This window comes from Eutrigla gurnardus (genome assembly GCF_963514095.1).
Source record: "Eutrigla gurnardus genome assembly, chromosome: 9".
Taxonomy (NCBI): Eukaryota; Metazoa; Chordata; class Actinopteri; order Perciformes; family Triglidae; genus Eutrigla; species Eutrigla gurnardus.
Genome location: NC_139923.1, coordinates 11,893,785 through 11,916,899, shown reverse-complemented (window position 1 = coordinate 11,916,899; position 23,115 = coordinate 11,893,785). Strand labels below are relative to the sequence as shown.

Sequence of the window (23,115 nt, the reverse complement as noted above, 5' to 3'; positions counted from 1 at the left end):
CTCGTGAAGTGACCTATTCAGACAAAGCAGCGGGAGTCAGAGAAGCTGAAGAGCTGCCAGGCTAATGAATGCACGGGGGTTTGGACCACTTGAGAACGCCAGTGCTATTTGTGTGTTGCTTTTCCTTTTGCGCACATGAGAGACATATTAAACCATTAGCCCCTGTACTCCTCCCTCACTCTTACCTCCTGTTTCAGTGTCCCTGTTCCCCTAAACTGGTCTGCATGAAAACTAGGCCAGTCTTTTGATGGTTCACTGACCACTGCTTTTCTTCTTCTCCTTTTAATAGAAATATATGAAATGCTACAGTTAAACTGAACTGAAACGTCGGGGGCACTAGACTGGTGGACAGGAAAAGAAGGGACACCAGCCAGAATCTAATCACTCCGTAGGAACGGAGCTCCAAACAACGCAGCACTGACAAGATGAGGTCAGAGGTCAGCAAGCAGGCCCATAACGGCCCTCCTCAGAGGTGCTGCAGAAGGCGATGATAACATCCGACGGGCTGCTGGAGTCACAGCGCAGTGATGCCATGTTGGTATTCCAGCTCAAGGAGGACAGCGAGTGAAGACTTACAGATGGACCCGTGTTTCCATGTGTCACTGTGGCTTTCCTGATATGACCCAGTAAACAGTGAGATAAAACCTGCTTTCCTACAGCCTCACGTCTGTGACCTTCACTTCGACACAACTGGCTTGTTGTTCTACGGACGTTTGGCCAGCAGTAGTCCTGGGGGGAAATCTCCCCCGATCACGACAAGTAATCAACTTTGCGGATAGATAATGGCCCTCGTTCCCATTGCAAGGAGTTGTTTCTGGTGGTTGGCAGGAGAGCGGCTGCAGTGATTCACAATGTCTAATCTGATAGGTTATCATGGAGGAGCTGATGGCATTTCGCGGGGATGAATTTATCTCCGTTCCCATTAAGATGTCATTTAGTGGCAACGTCCAAATCTCCTTGAAATGTTGATTGTTTCTCCGGCCTCTTCAATCATCTGCACATGAGAAAAGGTCCACGGAGCATAGGCTGCTGTAGGGACCGCTGACAGATTAGCAATGGCCATTTCAGCATGTACCGTCAACTAGTTCTCTAAGCGGCTCTCTTGTTTTACCCTCCGTCGCACCTCTGTTCCTCCTCCTGGCTTTCTATTGTGGCGCTGTGGTAGGGAAACACTGCTGAAGACCATTGAGTATTGTTTGGCTTTCGGAACAATGCATGTAGTGAGAGAGAGAGAGAGAGAGAGAGAGAGAGAGAGAGAGAGAGAGAGAGAGAGAGGGAGAGAGAGAGAGAGAGTGAGAGAGAGTGAGAGAGACACGCTGCCTACCTGAACCTTCATGCCTCAGCATGGGCTCGTGTGAGTGGCTCATTCAGTGACATCAATAACCCTGCATACACAATTCAACACTTTATATGCAAATACACATACTGTGACTACAAGCATTTACTTAACTCCGGACGTAACGCTGGGTTCTAGACAAACGTCACGTCATGATAAACACAGCATTAGCTTTAATCACCAGAGCACACGCCTCACCACCAACTCGGATGAAATTGACAAAATGGAACAAATTCCTCGACACACAAAGGCACAATCAATCTCTCTGGCCCAATTTCTTGCACCTCCATTTTTTTTTTTTTTTTTTGGCTATTCTCCACTGACTTGCAGAGGACACCACACTGCCATTCCATTCCCCCTTCCGTCTTTTTCTGTTGTGCTTTCTAATAATACCGTATGAGACCCTTTTTGTGCTTTACTGGAAAGGTCATGTTTTCTGATACTAAAACGGTCTGTTTTGGAGGGATTTTGCCCGTTTCTTCCTCTGCTGCGTCACCGTCTCCTTTTTGAACACTGTCGCTCATCTGTGAAAGTGAACGCGTCATGTGACAAGAATAGGGACGGAGAATGAAAAAAAAACACACACAGCCCTCTCTGATTGACCGTGATGGAAACAGGACTTTGTGTGTTGTGATGTTGCTTCCGATAAACATGCGGTAGCTGCATTCCCACTGCAGTTAACAGAGGTCAGAGGAGAGAATTTAAAAAATGCTTTGATATTATTGGAAATAAAGAACTGCTTCCTGAGTGTAGCAAAAGTGGTTCAAAAAGGGTCATTGGATTCTTTAGAGGACGTGCTCAAATCCAGCGTGACCTTTCTTCTTTCCGATGCTCTCGCTCTCTCTTCTGAAAGATAAGGCTGTATGTGGGCAGTGTGCGAGTGACTCGGTGTCTCCATTTGTCTGGTACAAGGATTGACCCTAGTCTGAATGCTAGCGCGCAAATCTATTCATTTCGGTCTCCCAGCAGTTCAGAGCGCCTCTACAGTATTTCTGTTTTCGGTTTTTGTCAGCTGTGACCCCGGTCAATACACCCACCCTCTCAAAGTTTTCACACAGTGAGTAATGCAAACTCTCTTGGCCATTTCATTCTAATAGCTAAACACCGTAATCTCGTCTACAACACACACACACACACACACACACACACACACACACACACACACACACACACACACACACACACACACACACACACACACACACACACACACACACACACACACACACACACACACAGTGTTATCACTCAAAAGCAACAGAGAAGCGAGAGGCAGTGAGGTCAGGTCAGAAACCCAATTACTGTACGACAGTTTGGCCACACAGAATCTTCCTCCGGCTTTGGCACCGAATACTGAGGTAGGGTCTTGGAGACACTCACCTCCCGTCTCTTTTATAAGAGGTCATCTATCTCTTCTCTTTTCAACTTTCCCTCCCTCTACTAACAACCTCTCTCCTTCGCGCTCCTTTCTTCAGTTTTCTTTTCTGCAGCCCTTCACCGACCACACGGCCAGCATCTCTAATGCCTTCCGCCCACCATTTCCACACGCAGCTCCTTCGGCGGTTAGATCACTCGCTGCTTTTAGGAGATTAAACCAAATGTAATCCAAAACTAAAAGCACATAAAAAGCAACGGGTAACAATTGAGAACAAATCAAATAAAAGATGCTTGCTGAAATACAAAAAAAGCTCATTTGAAAAAATGGACTCCAAAAAACGTGCCCTTTCCACCAGAAGATGTGATTTACAGTTTTTTTTATTTCTTCTATCCATTTCTCTCATCCTGCTTTCAGCAGAGCAGACAGATACATGTCCACCCTCAATCTAATGCCTGTATATATATATATATATATATATATATATATATATAGTCCTCAAAATGCCCCGTTCCTGCAACAATGAGCCTGGCAGTTATTATGGTAAGAACATGTAGAGAAGGATTATAACCATCAGGGTTTGAGAAGATGAGAGTCTGGGATTTCTCCTCCTTGCACAACTAAGCAAACCGCAAAACACGTCTCACTTGTTCACCTACCATTCATCCTTTCATCCCTATGCAAACTCAGTTAAAACCCTAGACATTTAACAATGAGGTGCCATCATGTGCCAAAACATGGGATGCAGAAACAGGAAAAGAAAGGAAAAGTGAGCCACTTGGAACCCTGTCATTTTTCCATGCAAGCTGGTATCTTATCTGCTCAATCCTCTCATCGTCATTTAAATCTCCCCCTACTCCATCCGATCCCAGCCGTGGCCTTATTTAAATCTCTCCCTCCTCCCCGTCCACCACATTTCTAATGCTAATTATTTAAACCTCTCCGTGCGCTCTATCCCTCCCATCCACCCAGCTAGTTATTCAAATCTCTCCCCACCCACTCTACAAGCCCGGCCCCAGTTAAAAGGTGCTTGACTGAAGGGTTGATCCGCGCTGTTATTTTCAGACAGAGGATAATACCGCTTCTTCCAGACTTCCCTCGTTTTCCTGCTCTGTATGTTTTTCTGGCCTCCTCAAATCCTTTTCCTTTCTATATACAATCACACAAACTCTGCCGCACAGATCGTTTTTGCAATCAAGAGGTTTATTTGCAATGATAATGGATGGCAGTTGTTCACAACGCATGTACATAATAAATCCAATGTTTGCTGTATCAAATTAGGCAAAATACAACAAAGACAGGGTTAGGTAAAGATGTGTGCAATGTAGGGAAAAGGGCTGTTTATTTAGGAAGTTAGATATAATCAGTTATATCCATAAAACGTGTGTCTATGTAAGAAGAAGATAGCTGCATGGGAATGTGACCTGAGTCGGTGTGCGGCGGCCTGCGTGGGTCACTGTCCTGAGTGTTAAGTGAGTGACTGAGAGATGAGGACGGGTTTGGGAGGTCGGGGGGATCATTTTCCAGGACCAGGTGTCAGCACATCAGTCACAGACATCCATCACATCATTAATCTCCGTCTCCTCTTACACGCCGCACATGGTTTACTAGTTCCTTCATTTTCATTTCTAATCAGTCAGAGCTCTCCTCCGTTTGTCCATTCGCCGTTTTCACACTCTCTCTCTGTCTCTCTCTCTCTCTCTCTCTCATTCAGTTGAAGGGATCTCGCTGTTAGTTAGTGGAGAAGCCACCTACACACGAAGCATCAGGATCCCAGCTCTGTAAAACGCCAAAGCTGCTCACGACACTGAACAGGAGTCCAACTCAGCATCACTACTTATTACAGTTACATAAATGCTGCTTTTCCAACAACAGAAAGTGCACACTCCCGCATGAAAACACCGCCGCCGTGCCTCACGTGCAAAGCAAAACACCTGCAAGTAAAATGTATTCACTGTACGTGTTTGTGGAGCTCTTAAGCATAAAGTTGTTTTTGTGCAATGTATTTTACACAAAATAACAATTTGAGCGCATTTCGGCACTGTCTGTTCATCATGAAAACGTCTAGAAATTCTAAAGAAAATCTATTTCACAATAGGAAAACTATTTTAAAATAATACAACATGCATTGGATTTTCACACATTTTTGTGATTTACCATTAATATCAACAATTTACTAAAACAATAAATCCCCTTCTCTTCAAAACGCAACAACAAAGTGGTTGCCGTAGGGAGTGTGCTCACCTTGGTACTCCTGTCCGGGGGTGTAGGCGATGGGGCTGCCTGTAATCTGGAGGCTGAGCAGCACCTCTCCCCCACCTTCTGCCACCCCGGCTCCCTCCAGCTCCCCATGGTGGGTGCAAAGGAAGAAGAAGGGGTTGAAACGGGGGTAGAAGCTTGCAGGGGGCGCCCCGAAATCCACGCTGCTCCCCAAGACGAGGGCCAGCAGGGCACAGCCTAAGGCGCCCCCAAGAGAGGCCCGCGCCGTGGCCATCTGCCCTCACCAGGCGAGGGGCCGAGGGTGTGACAGTGGGTGAAGAGTTGAGGAGAGTGATGAGTGGGAGCGAGGAAGACACAGGTAGAGTTCCCAGAGGACAGCTTTTGGAGTCCACAAATGAGTCGAAAGTCCAAAAGTGGGTGCGTGACAATAAGTGCGTCTCTCTGTGTGTGTGTGTGTGTGTGTAGGTGTAATATTGATGTGTGTGAGTGAGTGGGGTTGGCCGTCAGGAAAAACTGTACAGCTCTGTTCTCCTGCTTCCTCTCCCTGTCCTACCTTCACTCTCAGGGAGTTCAGAGCTTCGCCTGTGCTGTCCTGCTCCAGCGTTTAAATACATCACCCCCTCCCTCTGTTTCCCTCTCTCCTCCCACCCTCCCTCCCTCCCTCCCTCCCTCTCTTGCTCTCTCCGTCTCTCTTCCGCTCTAACACCAGCTCCACGCGTGCTGTATGCGCTCTACCAAACGGCCTCCCTCCTCTCTCTCTCTCATCTAGCACTTCTCCCCTCCCTCTCCTCCGCCAGTCTATCACTCTGCCTTTTTCCTAATCTCTTCTCTCCTTCTCTTTACCCCTCACTAAACCTCCGTGTTATTTCACGTTGCCCTCTTGAATCCCTCTCCTGAGACCTTGGCCGTCTTATCTCTATGCATCTGTTAGTTTCTTCATCCCTAACCAGCCCCACTGACATATCCCTTTCACTCTCCTCTCTTTCCTTTGTCTTTTTACCCGTCCACCAGACTGTCTCCTCCTCTCCCACCCACTCTCACACCTCCTTCCTCCCTCCCTCTTCCGCTCTTTTCACCTCCCTCTTCTTCCCCATGTCTCTCTGGTGCTCTCCCGCTTATCCCCCCCCCCCCCCCCCCCCTTTCGATGTTTTTCCAACCCTGTACCTTCTGTCTCTCCTCTCGTCCTCAGCAGCACTCAGATTTGTTTTTCTTCTTCTCCACTGTTGCTTTTTTTCATGGGTTTTCCATCCGGAATCTCCTTTTCCACAGGATTCTCCAACTTTTTTCTCCCCGTCGGAGCAGAGTGCGCTGCCTCTCAGAGAGCTAAGAGATTAACCCACCACTACAGTGCAGACACCAGCAGAATGCTGCTTTCTCTCCCCCACCAGACTCTCCTCTAGCTCACAAAATGATGGATAAGTATTTCTCAAACACCCCCCCCCCCCCCCATATCTCACTCTCTCCTTTCCAGCAATAAATGTATACAATATGAACGCCCTCACGCTTTTCAGCCAACACTCCCTCCACACCTCTCTCTCATCCATCTCTTCTCTGTGTGTAAGTGATACACTATGCCCCCCTTGAATATTCTCTCAGCAGACAAGGTCTGCTATATAATGTGGTTCTGCAGAGAAAATCACATTAAATAAATTATCGCGGAGGGAACTTAAAGAACTTGCTGTTAACACCACTGAGCGTCTCCTCTGGCATTTCTCTTGAGCTGCCTGCTGGCTTTGTGTGGTTAAGTGCCCATTACAGACATAAACACTCCCAAGCCAGTAAGCTGCACACACACACACACACACACACACACACACACACACACTGTCCAAACAGCCTGACTGACCCACAGCAGGCACACGCCGCCAGGTCAGCATGGCCAAATGCTTCCACAGTCCAAACCCTGAATCTCTCTCTCACACACACACACACACACACACACACACACACACACACACACACACACACACACACACACACACACACACACACACACACACACACACACACACACACACACACACACACACACACACACACACACACACACACACGATAAATCGTATACTGTATTTCTGTCTATTCACTGTTTCCCTCTGCTTTGGTATTTAATATGATTTACACAGAGTCATTCACCTGCCAAGCCAGCTGCTGCACCCGGACCAGCTCCCGTCAGCATGTGCCTCCACATAGCACTCCAGACCAAGAAGGCTGGACAAAAAGGCAAATATTATGCAACTTTAAAGAGCTTCGCAGGCTCACTTTGCGGTTTGATTTTGAAGAACACACACTCTGTCAGCCCAAATTTCCCAGTGTTCTCCTTGTCATATTCAGTCGTTCACAATTCAGTCTCCACTACACGTAATGATTGATGTGATCCTGTGTTTGACTTGTAATTCTTCAGTCTTTCAACCGTGGACATAACATACAGCAACAACTTACACACCCCGGCATCTGTTGCCTGTGGGACACCACAACACCAGAGGGCTAAATAAAGTGATTTGGAAAGTGTGACAGCGGCTTCACAAGGACCAGCTGTGTTGTAATGCTTGTTTTAGTATGCCACTTTAAGATAACGTTGAGGGCATGCACCACGGAACAGCAGTGGAAAAGAAAGTTGAGCAAAGAAACATTGTATGGTCCGACTGAAAGGTAACTTTTCAGAAACACTGCGCGTCCTCCCCAGTCGCTCTACGAGGTCAGCTAGGTGGACCGTTCTGCTGAGACAGGAGTGTGAGGTCAGAGGTTATCTCCGTTCTCCTCTGTTGTTCCTCTCAACCGGCCCACAGCCCCCCCTCCAGCTGCTCGGTGCCTTAATTAAGCACTTTTAATTAATCTAACTGCATTAACTCACCGAAGAGACTTCTTAAGAGCTTAAGTCCTTACAGCTTCGATAGCATTCGACTGTGTAAATGTTGTCAAGCTGTAGTAAAAAAAATGTACCTCTCAACTTTCAAGTTTTGACTTGGATTCAACATTAAACTCAAGTTTTTTTTGTATACATCAATTGAACAAGAGGTTTCTTTTGGGTTCAATAAAAGCAACACAAGTAAGCTGATCAAGTATACACAATATAACAATATATCTGATTTAAGGACAGGGATGGGGAACTTGCTTCAGGGCGGCAAATGTTAAATATTCTCTCAGGTAGAACCAAAATGTCGAGTCATCGTCGTTCTTTTACGGCCATATTGGCTGTGAGAATCCTGATGTGGTTGTGTTGTATTGTGGTATTATAAAGATGACACCGACAGGGTGGCACTACAAAACATTACACCTGCAATACTAAATTACATAGTAAGATGATATGATACCACAGGAGTTGGTTCATCGAGAGAAGCAGTAGGTGGCGCTAATTCTCCGGGCAGGTGCCATTAAAACATTGCAGAGGAAGAGGGGACAGCCAGATGATTTAAAGGAGTCATCACCTGGAAATCGCAATTTCTCTTGTTAAAACATGCATATCTGTGTTTGACCTCAGTTGAAACTTGCCTGAAAGGCTGGAGTTGGAAAGTGGCGCCGTTTTTTCGCTTCTGCTCTTTTTCCGAACAGGAATAGCACACAAGGGTGTGCATTCCTAAAGCACGAGATTTTGATTCTGCGCCTTCGGTGACGTCACCGTGGCGGCTACTTGCATAAGCCCACCCCTCTTTCACCACCCAACCCCCCCTCCCGTCCGCTACCTGAAATCGCCGAAGCGCCGCCATTATGTTTTGGAGTCTGCATGCAGGCAAGCCCCCCCGGCTCTGTCCTTCCTGCGGCGAATCAACGCGCGCCTCATTACATATTATACAATGCACATCCGGACCAGTCAAAACCTCGCGCGTAATCTCGCGTGATAAAATCGCGGTACGAAAAAGGGTCAGAACAAGCTCAATGTTTGATTACATTTTTTTTTTTTTTTTCTAATAAGTTTTACGAATTGATCCAAAGCGATCCAAGGGGGGCTGGATACGTATAAAACCAGGTGATGACTCCTTTAAGTTAAAGGAGTGCCAGTCAATCCCAAAATGATGAACGAAATAAATAAAAACATGAAATATTTATATTTGTTTCATGTATTCATTAATTTCAGGAAGGTTATAGTCTCCTCATCATTCATACTGAGATGATTCTTTTGTCTGCCGCCATCTTTTGTCTCTCCAGTGAAGCGGAACTATCAGTGGGCTTTTAATTCACATGCATCAGTCTGTTTGCATCGCACTCTCATATTTTACTTTTATCGATTCGCCAACTTTCCCACCTCAGCAAAGCAGAGAAACGGACTTTCTGGGGTTTTCAAGCAAACTATCGGGCCAGACTCCTCAAGAGTCTGACAATTCTTCGGTCTTGAGATGGACTTTTTATACAGTTGTTGGTGATGTGTCATCAGGGAAGCATTGTTCTGTTGTTTGTGTAGACGGCAGTAGACAGTAACGGAGTAAATTTACCTAAGTACTGTACTTACATATCCAGAGGATTTGTACTTTACTTGAGTATTAGATTTCTTTGGTACTTATTACTCTTACTTAAATACATTTCCAAGACAAATACTTTTACTTTTACTCAAGGAAATTTCTAGAAAGGCTGAAAAGTACTTGTTACTTTCAGGTCTGCTCTTTTTTTTTTCCCCCTTTCTTTTTTTTTAAGTACTATTGGACACAAGCTGTGTTTGTCAAAGAAGGAAACCTATCACAGTGCACGCTCTCCACTGGGATCTACGCAAAAGTGGAAATACGTAATCCCTCCCCATAAGGATACATGGGGAGACAGAGTTTGTTGTGCTCCTATATTGTCCTTCCTGTAAAGACAAGTGACTTCAACAGTTATTGAAAGCAGAGATGTAGTTTTTTGTAAAACAGTGATTCTCAACCAGTGGTGTGGGGACAACATTGGTCTTTGAGGGGGTTCCAGTTCCCAATGATAGAGAGTTAGTTGGACGGTGCAGGTTCATTTGGTTACAATTTCAATGATTGTTAATAAACATCTGCATCTGCAACATCTGCTGTAGTCCTGTGATCCCAATTATTTTATTTGAAATTTACTCTTACTTTTACTTAAAGTAAATTTAAAAGCATGTACTTTTGGATACTTAAGTACCTTTAAAAGCAAGTACTTTTTTACTCTTACTTGAGTCCCATGTTGACTGAGCTACTTTTACTTGTAACGGAGTAAATTTTGACCAGTAGTATTTGTACTCTAACTCAAGTACTGGGGTCGAGTACTCTGTCCATCTCTGGTAGACGGCGAACTTTGTCCAGGCTGTGTCCGTGATTCATGAACCACTCATCAGTATCCCTGTATCCATGTTGACTTGCCAGCTGTACTGGTGTCACAAGGTCCATTCTACAGTTTATGTGACATCTGACGTAAGTGCAAAGTACAGGTAACCTCACGACACTGGAATATTATAAGTCGAAGCTTCTCAACCTACTAATTAACCTATAATAAACTACTCATTAAAAATGTACCATCACATTGAACAACCTCCGTAACCTTTGCCATAGAGTCCACAGAGGGTGTGTCAGTCAAAAAGACTTCTTAGGCTTGTATAACCCTGGAACCTCATTCATCAGCATAAAGGTATCGGAAGGCCAGGACTTAATCTTCTGCAAAAGCAAAAGTCTGGGGAGGAATTTCAGATGCCAGGAAAAAAGGTTTTGGTAAAGCAATGACAGGTCACAATGGAATATAGGCCTCGCATTCGACACCAAACCCCCTTTCACACAGAGATTCTACAGTTCTGCCAAAAAGAAGAGCCGCCGTTCCGCTGGCTTTGCTTTTTCACACTGAAACACACAAAAGCGCCAAAAGGCTTCCCCAGTGTGTGATTTCAGATATCACACTGGCATCACAAGAGCTAAAGAGGAAACTTTAAAATCATGTGGTGTAACTTCTTAATTTAGTTTATATAAAGACATGTTTACGTCCTGGATGGGAAACAGAATGACACAGATACACAAATGGATAGACACTGTTTCTATAGTTTACATGTACACTGATAACCCACGCAGATCATTGTTTTTAATTAGCCCCACTTATTTAGACAAAAGCAACATGTCAAACCTTTTCATTCATTTCAGTGAGACTACAGAACAGACACGACGTGGTGGAACTCGAGCAGATAACTGATCCATGCTCAGTTTTACAGAATTCACTTCAACACGTCAACCAATTGCATTAAATGTTACCACCCTCAAAGTAGAGACCGACGGTGTAACTAGATGAGTAAGAATTTGAGTCAACACCAGTCTTATGATGGCAAAAAGTCTGCTATCTCATGGTCACCAGAGATGGTAATTGTGTCAAAGTTCATCATGACAAGATGTACGTGTGCATATGTGCATGAGCATATGTGTGTTTGTGTGCAACCCTCTGCAGCCTTCTCCGACCAGCTGCTTCCAGAGATGGCTTCTCCGTCTGTTCCACACACCCCTGCTGAATACACACACACTCACAGTGTTCACACACACACACACGCCCAAAAAGAGGACCCTTGACACGGCGAGCAACATCCCAGCGTACTACGACACAATGAGCGCCAGCACACATGTTCCTGATGCACAACAGGCAGAAGGGGAGAGAAAACAGTTTGTGTCGATAGAGCCATCTGTTTTACCTGTAGCCGTCTTTATTAACAGCCACACACTCCCTGTACCTGGTGGCTCTGTGTTCCCTCCATGTGGGTCCTGTCCTACATCCAGCCCTACTACACCACGACCGCTCTGCAGCCCCTTCCCCTATGAACACACACACATACACTAATACACACTTAAACACACACGCACACACACACAGATAGTGTGCGACTGGGGGCTATCGTTCTCCATTATGAAAACTAGGTCGGGGAGGCGTGGGTGAAGGGAGTGGGGCAGTAATTATTTTTATCATTATTAATTTCCACCTCAAGGTTGCGCCAGGGCTTTTTTTGTCCGCTTCAATCTTCATTTCAGACCCCCTGCATCCACGCACACGCACACACACACACACACACACACCACCACCATCACTACCACTGTCTTTGAAAGGCTGCGTGCCAAACAAGGCAGAACAGAGAGTGGGGGCACAAAAGAGGAAAGGGCTCAAAGGGATGGGAAGAGTGCGATGGCAAGGGAGAGAGAGGGGAAATCAGATGCAGCGGAGGCAGGAGGGGTTGGATGTGTCGCTTCATCACTCACTGGACCCTAATTTACACTAACAGGTTGTTTACTCGATATGGGAAATGATAATAAAAGCCTGGGTGTTGGAGGGAGGGGGGGAGAAGGCAAGAAAAGAGGAAAAAGAGAAAGAGAGGCCCTGCGGGAGCACTTCAGTTGTGATGGCTTGCACACTCCAATTAGTCCCATGAAAAGCTCGCCCCCCCTGAAAGGAGTCAAAGGAGGGGTGTGTTACTTAATGTGTAAATAAAACCAGCCGGGATCACCCCAAAAACTTGATGCCTCGTCACAGAGGGAGGGCCGCAGTCACAAACGTCAAGGTTCTCCCCAGGCCCGCACACAATGAACGAGTCCGATAGTCGGGTCTGAGATGTGAGCACACGGAACGACACAGATGAAAAAGACACTCGAGTGTCTTAAGACTATAAATGGCACAACTCTGTGTTTCAACTGCTGGGTTAGTTACTCATGCTGTTTCAACAGTTCACATTACAGGAGAATTGGATACTAGAACCTTACAGTTTCCAGACTTTCCAATTGCAAATGTAAGATTTTACTTTTCTTGGGTCACATCAGGACCCAAAAGTAAGATAGTTATTGCGTCTAGGTTTTTCCATTTTATCTCAGCCCCAGTCACTACACACAGCGCTCTTCTCCATGTGCACTGCTGCCACAGTGGAAACAAAGTGTTGAATATCAGTTTGTAACCCAACAATGATTCAAAGCAGACAGATAGTGGAACAAAAACAGACAACTAATTGGCAGACAAAAGTATCAAGAGCCCATAGTGTTTCGTTAGAACTCAAGAGACAAAGGGGAGAAATACGTGACAGGTCAGATATGACATTAATATTATGTCAGCTTGCTTTAAAATCAGCTGTTCACTCCTGCAAAGTTTTCGCCCACAATTAGTGGAGAATTAATAGTCCTGTGATCACGTCCAGCCCAAACCACCTGATGTTTTGAAAACGCTTCACTTCAATTTGAATAATGAATTCAGACTTCTTTGTCTTTCGTTTAACTGCTGAAATAAATATAATTGTTAATCATGGGCTGTATTCTAATTGTTCAGTAATTAAGTGACTGATTCATGATTGCAGTCGGAACGAGCAATGTAATTATACATTGTTGTGCTGTTTGTTGTGTTTGTTCTGGAAGCAGCAGGTCGGTTCTCATGTTTTGAATTTAAATATTTGATGTTTTCACATTCCCATTTTTCAGCTCCTTGCCTCTTTAAATGCAGTGCTGCTTAACGTGTAGGTGATAAGAAGCCCCTGGCCGGTCCCCCATTTAGGATTAGGCCTCTGGAAGTGGGTCCACTCACACCTTGAGAAATGAAGTTGTCTTGTAGACCATATGGAGTACCATCCTTTCTAAAAACAGTAGGATCAACATTCTCCACATACTCTGCTCCTCCTCACTCAAACAAACGACGAAGCACCAGACCCAAATCTGTTGTTTGGAGAAAACAGTATAAACTGTCTACTTGTCCTTGTGAAACAGTCACTTCTGAAACAATTAGATAACAAATCAAAAGTCTGTCTAATCTGTGTAACTGTAACAGGACAGAATGCTGAGTCAGTTGTTTTTATCTTCAAGTTTTAAGCTGAAAAGCTGTAGACCTTAAATGTAAACAAAGTGAAGCCCCTTAAAGAAAACCTAAATAGTTAAGCTCGTATTTGTGTTTTCTATCAAAAGGTGGATCTATTTTGAAGTTGGATGGAGGACATTATCATGGGGGATGTGATGTGTGTCTTTTAGTCAAGCTTTCTGTTATGTTTATGCTAATTGAGTTGAAACTGAGGACAGTTTAGCCGGCAGAAAACTGAAAAGTGTCCATGAGTTGTTGGGATTGGCCTGTGAGACCAGAAACTACCATTTTTTTTATGAAGATGAGTTATGTCCTACAGATAGGTGCTTGGCACGGATCATTTATTTTTGGTTTGCGTGTGTAAAAACGATAAAACACACAGATATGGTTTTGAAGTATAGAGAAAAATGTCTTGGCTTATGATCCAATCTCTGACATGGCTTTCAGTTTTTAACTGTGCACCTGTCACGACCCGTCAGAATTCCACTCTCGCCTTTACCACCACTGGCCTTTTTCTCAAACTGGAATTACACTATAGTTTCAACAGTAACATTTCTGAGAAAAAGTACCATCAACTAAATTACTGTCAAAACAATTGCAATGTACAGTAATATCACCAAGAGTTTTCAAATTAGATTTTTTTTAATACTAGATACATTAATTCCTAATGTTTTAGTTGCCAAACCGTTCATTGTGAAGATAAGTACATAGTGCTAGAAAGATGTCCACACAGCCCCAGTATATTATGTCTCCCCTGCTGTTTTGCCAGACAGAAGAATGCATTTTTGAGCGTTCTCTGTGGGGGCTCCGCTCCACCGAACACACACAGGAATAAGCGCTGGTTAAACGAGTACAGGTGCACATGGCTGTCCTGATGGACTTGTCCTAGTCTGCCTCCTTGTGAGCCATGCTACATTCAACAATGGCCAACCCATGAATCACAAATACTGGTCATTGTCTGCGGTGCCTTCAGCAGCTGTGCGTCTGTATACAGCGTGTCTGGAAGTTTAAATGGCAAAGACACTTCACAACCTGGAACAACTCAAGTGTGATGCATTTTTCAATAGCCGTGAGTCATCGTCCTTTCTGAGTTCAGGACATGACGGAGTGCGTCGCCCAGGGCCGCCCGCTTCCACAGACTGTCGGCCTCGTACTTCTTTCCCCGTTCGCTAGACACTAAATCTGTTCTCCAAACTCCACGTTTCAGTTCAGCCCACAGTTCATTGTCATCGCAGCCATTCCACTCCCCATCCTGCAGTCATGGTAACGGAGCTGTGAAAGAACGAGCCGAGGAATATGAGACACGGGAGATGACAGACACATGGCCACATTGTGACGGAGACAGACGGAGCGAGCGCTGTGTGGTTTGACACCACAGACAGCCATTTCCCCATCCTAACATCCAGCATGCGAGCAATTAGAATGGACAGGAGGCAGAAGTTATGTGGGACACAAGCGGAGTCAGGAAAAAAACAGGACCGCTAGTGTTTGAGTGGCATTCAAGAGGAGAGTGAGTGGAAGTAACCGCTGAAACCATGTTTTATTGAGTAAGAGGCACGTCCGTATATTTTCGGTCCCGAGGTATCATTATCTCAGCTGACAAGGGACTAGTTTCCTGTACAAAAGAGATCGATGAGCTGACCTACTGACATGAACTTTTCAGCATTCCAGCTCCAAATCCTCTCTGTTCCTCATTCTGCATTCGAGAGAACATAAACTACGAGCGTGGCTGAAAATCAATGAGATAAATGAAAAGAGAAATGTCTGAAAAGCAACGAGCACACTCACAAAAAAATATATTCTGGGTTCATGAAAACTCTTATAGCTTAATAGATACAATATTGATTTTAGTGTGGTTGGAGCAAATGTTTATGAACCTGTGAGGGGAATAATAAAAAAGCAAAAAACAAAGACAAAACAGCTCTTGTTTTCCACTCCACTGCGGCCTGCATAATCTGGGCTGTTTTCAGGCATTGTGCTCAAGCAACAGCCTGGGAGAGGTTGCTTTTCTTGTATGTGCAATAGATGACCAGCATGTCTGGCACACACATAATAAAACACAAATCTTTCCCCAAAGATACCATTCATCTCTGGAGACGAGCTCAGGCTCTCACTTCATACGAGATAGAAGGTGCATAAACACACATGCAGTGATAGCAGCGATACAATGCTCACACACACACACACACACACACACACACACACACACACACACACACACACACACACACACACACACACACACACACACACACACACACACACACACACACACACACACACCACACACACACACACACACACACACACACACACACACACGTACTTACATACACACAAGCTCTCGCTCCTGCACAAACAAACACACACTTGGAAAAAAACACAGGCGGTAGTAGTAGAGGTGCAAATGTGCATGTACGCATGCACATATTTGCACTAACAGATCCGAAGGGGGGGGGGGAGGGGTTACTGAGGCTATGGAACATACAACAAAAAGCAAGCAGACAGCCTTGAGCTATGAGCTCAGCAAAATAAATAAATAAATAAATAAACAAGTGAAAATCTCATTTTAAACCAGTAGCTTCACACCCGTCTTGGAGCCCACTCCTCCTCCTCCTCCCTGCTCTCCTCCTCCTCCTCTCCATATCCCTGATCAAGGTTTCATCCTGCTGAACCACAAAGACTGGCTACCCAGCATTCATTTCTTCAACTCCATCCATCCCACCCATTGCGGCGCCTACAGAGATATGGACCAGGAGCGCTGCACTGACTGTGTTTTCCACTTCCCTTTATTCCCAGAATGAATTCTGGCAGTGCTAGACCACAGCAGGGTCTGACACCTGGCAATCAAACTGCAAGAGGGGGCAGGGTCCACATTGTATGTGTTTGTGTGGCTCTACTGTAACAAATTCAATTGGCTCAATTACATATTCCATAGCTTATTATGTTGAACTTTGAGGCTGGGAGGATGAAGCCAAACAGAGGAAGGGATGGATGTCACGGGAGCTTAGAAAATCCACAGTGAAGACCACTGTCGGGTACGAAACCTTCTTATTTACCATCGAGGTTTAGCCTGCTATAGCTCCACGGGCGAAACGCTGCAACCCCAGCCTCATTTAAGCAGAGTTATAGCCGAATCCATATTATGCTACGCTGTGTAAACAAGCAGAGATAAGTAGTGGCTGTGGGCATGTGGATCCTGTGGGTGTGGATGTCGGAGAGACAGAATGGATCATGGCTGTTTGGCATATAAACCCCACAGATGGATGAGCATCCTGCCCTGAGCTCTGGTGGATTTGGTCAGACATGACACAACGTCTCTTAAACACAATCATACTTTCAAAAAACCGAGGAAGAAAAGGTACGGAGAAGGAGGAGTGGGGGGGCTGGGGGGTATGAGTACGGACCGAGTGAGACAGATGATAATGTGTCCTTCATCTTCATGGCTACGAATAGGAGGGAGGCCTTTGCCCTTAATTATATGGGTCAGTGGACCAGGAGCTGGTAGTCCCACATGGGGGGGATCAACAAGTCAAACAAATGCACAGACAGACACAGACATCGACAGTTAATAGAGTGAAACCCACCAAAATGCAAATTAAAGCGCACACACACACACACACACACACACACACACACACACACACACACACACACACACACACACACACACACACACACACACACACACACACACACACACACACACACACACACACACACACACACACACACACTCGTATTCAGTGATATATTTATATAAAAGAGAACACGACAGTCAAATTTGTTTCTTTTCAGTCATCAATCAAAAGGACACTGTGTGCACGTGTATGTTCCATCATAAAAACCAAGGATAATAGCTGTTCCACTACCGATGACAAAGAGAACTGAGCCACATGCACACCTGCATCCTGATAGACTGTAATTACCGGCGAGGTGCAGACACACAGGAACACATGCATGTACGCACACACGGACACACCTTTACGCAAACCACAACGGCCTGCCGACACCTTCACTGTAGGTCCTCCAGCACAGTGCTCTACACACTCATCGATTCAATTACGGGTCGGAGGTCACAAGACAGTCCCCCATCCGACCACAATATACAATAGGACCTCCCCCACTCACTCCACCCCATCCTCCCAGCGTTTCCCCTCATTCATTTATCCTCCTCTCTTCACACCCTTCTGCTCAGCTGTCATCTCTCACTTCGTCTCCTCTAAATGGCTATTGACTGTGAACAGAGAGCTTTTCCTTTCTTTGTCCGTCTCCATCACAAATGTGTCTGCCAATCACAGGCTTATGTGCTTTGTATATTCACTGCCCTGCTCTGGCCAATCCTATGTCTAAGGGAAACGGCCAAGTGATGGGTTATCTTTTTAAAATATCTAAAAACCTCTTCATTAATTTCTCCTCCTCTGGTATTCCATAGTGGTGCTGCGGTCTCTGCACTAATCTATTTTCTCCGTGGTTGCCCTTTTCTCAATCATTGCCCTCTCTCCAAGCTTGCTCTCCTACGCTTATCCTGTTACTCACTCACTCTCTCCTACTCTCACCGTTATTCTCTCCTTATTCCCTCTCCCCTCAACACACAGAGTCTCCAGCTCTCGCCCTGAGGGAAGTTCTCCCTTTCAACTCGCTGGACCTGGAGAGAAGAAAACAATCTATTCCTCTCCCTCTGTGTCACTGCACCGCGCTCATCTCTGGTAACTGGCCAGGGAAGTCCATTCCCGTGTGTGCTAGTCAGTGTGTTACTGTGTCACTGTGTCAACATATGGTTGGCACAGTAACATTACTCATCTTCACTCCAGTCATTCACTAGCGTTGTCTATAACGGCGTGGGGCAAAGTCCACGTAAAAGCTGCACTACTCTTAAAACCTACACCATAAATGATATAAATGATTATACAGTATATATATATATATATATATATATATATATATATATATATATAAATATATATAATCACACACCCTGCACAGACAAGGCCATGCCTCATTAATTTCACTCCAACAAGCACCCACTCACACCCTCCCTCCTCTCCCCCCACCATGCATTTGCTTCTTGTCCTGCATGAGCGCACCAGATTTACTACCTCTCTGCTCACCGGCGGAGGTTAGTTTGATATACAGCGAGTAGTTAAAGAGAGGAAAGAAAAAGAGGAAGAGATGAGAAGTGAGATTTTAGCACTCCATGCCCTCAGCACCTCTGCTGATGAGTTTCGCTCTCCCGGCATCCGTCTGGTAAGAGCGCAGCAACTCATCACCTCTCTGGGCAACAGCAAAGGTAATTGTGACTAATGAAGTGCAGATTTTTACGGCTAAACACGGCCCTAACTGCATTGTGTGCTCATAATGGCATCCAGAGAGACACACTCTGCTGCACTGCATAAACATTACCCAGACGCAGAATCAAGGTCACCTCGGCAGATTAGCACAGCCTGCAGATGAGTTCAATTAAACAAGTTGCTAATGACTGCCAGCTAATGACAGTCCTACACTGGCAGCTCACACAGCTGCAAAGCCTCTGTATAACCTACGCTGTGTGACAACCGGTCCACCTACAGGTACATCGACGGATTGTTTGTGTTTAGAAGTAAATGATAAAAGCCTACCTTCCTCTGAGATTTGGTTTTCTGTAAAAATATTTTTGAACAAATCATTTACTTGACATGCTTTGCGGTGCTCAACTGAAATAATTTGTAAAAAAAAAGAAAAGAACATTCAGCTTAAATGAAATCAATCATTGACGTGGTAAATCACACAATGGAGTAATTCCACTCCACACAATGAAAAGAAGAGGACACATTTTGATCAGCTAAAAATCTAGTTGCAATAATTAAACATGAGTAATGAGCTCCCCCGTAATTAACCTGCTCCCCAAGCTACACTCTTCTCTATTAGAGAGAAGATCAAGAGAGCAGCAGAGACGGAGAGATAAGGGGCGGAATTTGAAATGTTCACACAACAGTAAGTGAGATCAAACCCATTTGCTTGGACCAGGGTGGAAACTTTCCGGGCAATTAAATGGCAATTCCAGTCCTGAATTGGGAGAGGGGATCTCATCATCAGCAGAAGCGGATGGATTATGCTTATGAGCCTGAGCATTGCTGTCACAGGGCCACGCCAGGCTCACTCACCCCACCACCACCCCTCTGCTCATGCATTTTGTTTTAGGAAAGTGAAATAACGTGTTCACATATCTGTCAGCAAGGCCCTGCACAATGACAAATACAACCTCACACACAAGAGAAACAACAAGACAATGAGAAGCTAAAGGTCAACCCAAACCCCAGTACTGTGGAGGGGGACTCCTCTTCAATTTGGTCCTCTGTCAGCATTATTTACATCTTATATTATCTTATGTGTTTCCTTGTTGGGCCACATTAAAAGAACAGTGTGTAGCAGTGCATCATAACCTGAAAATAAGAATGCTTTATTACCTTATCTACAACCCAGAAGTCCATTCACAATTTCAGATTTTCACGTTGGCCACTAGTTCTCCAACACACTTGGCACGCAGGAGAAGTTCCCATTGGTGTGGGATTTGGTCAAATCCTACACATTGCACCTTGAAAACTTTAAGGCATGTTTTTAAAAATCTACTCTGCATATTACTAAAGATAGAAAGTAAATTCCAGTCCACTTAGATATCTAAAGTCTCAATAAATCAAATAGGCTACACGTCTGTAATGGGCTACAGTTTAGAAACCAAACATTTTAAAAGCATAATATAAATTAAACGATTCAAGACAAACAAGCCTGATTCTCGACTACACCTGTGTTGGTCACCCAATGACCAGTGGTAAAAATGATGTGGTAAAAATGACTGATGACCCTTGTCCTAGAAAATCATGACACGTTTGGCATCTCTTCATGCCGTTGCGTTGCGTTAGCAGACAAACTTATCCTCGCCGTTTCGGTTTCATGGCTGTGCTGTTGCCAGGTTTCAATAATATACTCCTTCAGGGAGATAAAAAGTAGTCCAGTGGCTCAGCGAGGAGGCTTTCAATGTGGAGATTTGGTTCTTAGCCAACACTATACCCCTAGCAGAGGTATAATTCTATAAACAGCTGGCCTCCATCCCTCAACAGACAAATCCCCACCATCTCAAAGCCCCTCGCATGGGAGATACGTTTATTGGGAGTGTGAATGGAAACCACAAAAACCCAATTTATTGTAGCTGCACAAAACATGTAAATACTGTCTACGTTGTTTGACGCAGAAAAGACAAATATAAACTAGCGCTGAGTTGTTTGGTTGAACTTTTAATGACTAAAGCAAATATGGACTGTATTTGGAGGAACAGGAAGAGTCACCCTGTGCTCTTGTCCTCTCTGCTTCCTTCCTCGGTTGCTTTTTGAGGCCAGGGCAGGGTCGCTGTACACTGGCTCAGCGGCCATCCTCTCTGAAGGAGCAGTAAAACTAACCACCAGTGGGAGGTTAAGCTACTCCAGTGTCACTCTGCCAACCCGCAGTGATGCCGACACACTTCCTCTGCCAAGTTTTGCGGCTGGATCCTGACAAGGACAAAAATGTTTCCCAACTTGTCCACTGGGGTCCAAGTCTCACGCCACGGATGAACAAGCTGAATAAATCATGCAAGTATGACTGGGAGTGTAGAGCCAGAAAGCCTGAAGGAACAACAGAGTGGATTCTGAGCTTCTTTCATATTAGCAGACTGCCGGCCGCATGGCTGGGGGAGCTGAGCCCTTCGAAGCGCAGGCTGTTGTGAGAGAAACACTGAATTATGCATCCGAGAAGGGAGGGGAGATTGGCTGCTGGCTCCGATACCACCCCCTCCTCCTTTACCTCCTTCCCCATTCACTGACAGATAGATGAGGGCATCTAGATGAAGTTTCACAGGAGGTCAGCACTGCAGAATCAGGATTGATAGACACTGTGGGGCGTGTCCCTTTCTGCCGTTTTCTGCGCCATTTCACAGAATTGGGGGAAACGCCACTCTCTGGGGGGGGCTGTCGCCTCTGGCGAAGACGTATGCTCAATGACACATTGATGACACATTTTGTCCTCTGAAAATCACCATAGGAGGGTTATCATCAATACTCGGGGATGAGGACCATCCCTGGCCACACCTACAATGAGCAATGGGGTCAGAAGGTCACAATTCTAACTGCCGTCTCTCTCCCTAAAAAAATCAATGCCTTATTAGAACTTCATCGCCATCAGAGAGGGAATGGAACAGCGTTACAATGAAGACAGAGGACATTCACCTTTGTCACATATGATTATAGATGCTTTCTGGTTCCCCTCTTGTTGTTATGGAGGAATTTCAAATGGTTCGGTCCCTCTTTCATTAGTTTGGCCTGCACTGTTCCTCCTCCTCATTTGAACCCTTTTGCTCCTCGTCTCTTGACAGTTCATTGCCAGGCTGTTGGTTCTATTTCCGTCCATGGCCGCAGGCTATACATTCTGCATACTGTGCATGTACAGATGAAACCCCACATATGAAACACCTGCTTTTAATGCACACAGTCAAATATCACATTCAAGGGTTTCTTTCCACAGCAATTTACTTGTGGTTTCTTTGGCGGTTTAGAAAATAAATCTCTACTAAAGCTTGGTAAATTATTGAGAGGGTAAAGTTACGTGCTGGCTTAAAGTGATAGCTTTCCTGGCTTAATTGATCATCCAATCAGATGCCTTGTAAATCACATTACTGATGTCCTTCAATGCTGCTGTTGCTTGTGAGAAAAGCACCTCTGGTCTAATGGGGTTCACATAGATCCTCCACGGTCACAACCACCCAAGGCCTGTCGCAGACACATCCTCCTCCTGTCAATTGGGCTCCTGAACCTGGAGCAGTGGGCCCCTCCCAGTCCCTGTCCTCTAGACTACCTCCCTCCCCCGGACGAAGGCCTGTCATTCTGTGATAAACTGGCCAAGGCTACTAGGGGCCCCAAACAAGTCAATAAAAATGACCAATATTACAGAGCCAAATAACAGCATTGCCACCAACACACAGGCAATATGAAAAAACCTGACTTTTTGATATATACAATATTACACATTCAAAAAGGTCTCCCACTGCAATTAAATGCATACATTATACCACTAATTAATCTATACTGAGCCATCATTTAATTTATTTGTTTCTGTGTCTGTAGGCATTAGCCTCTCGTGGAGAGATTATGCAAGGTCGTAAAGGAGGGGCATCACGGTACTATACATTACATCAATTCTCCCGGTTATTTATGAGATACAACAAGCTGTGGCCAATTTGCAGACACAAACAACTAAATGAGTGCATAAATATAGATGACATGCTCCAGGCTTATGGCAGGAATATACGACCCCCTCAGGCTATAGGTCCGTTCCTGCTTCTACCCCCACCTTGAGCTCTGAGATGCCTATATGCAACAGAAATGGAGGGGGAAGGCAGTGAAGATTTATTTATTTTTTTTCTTCCAGAGTCAGATTTATGATCTGGATA

The 23,115-nt window shown here is 45.0% G+C and overlaps 1 protein-coding gene across 4 annotated transcripts in view; it reads right to left on the bottom strand.

Annotated features, from left to right (window-relative positions):
* Positions 1 to 5,482, bottom strand: part of reln (reelin) — an 86,048-nt gene extending 80,566 nt beyond the window's left edge. For 2 of the 4 annotated variants that reach the window (XM_084017137.1, XM_084017136.1), the window contains exon 1: positions 4,956 to 5,480. In XM_084017137.1, the coding sequence (XP_083873263.1) occupies positions 4,956 to 5,205 (250 nt within the window). In that variant the 5' untranslated portion in view covers positions 5,206 to 5,480. Of the gene's footprint in view, positions 1 to 4,955 lie in introns of all 4 variants that reach the window. The other 2 variants (XM_084017135.1, XM_084017138.1) reach the window with 2 other exon arrangements.
* Positions 5,483 to 23,115: the final 17,633 nt, after the last annotated feature.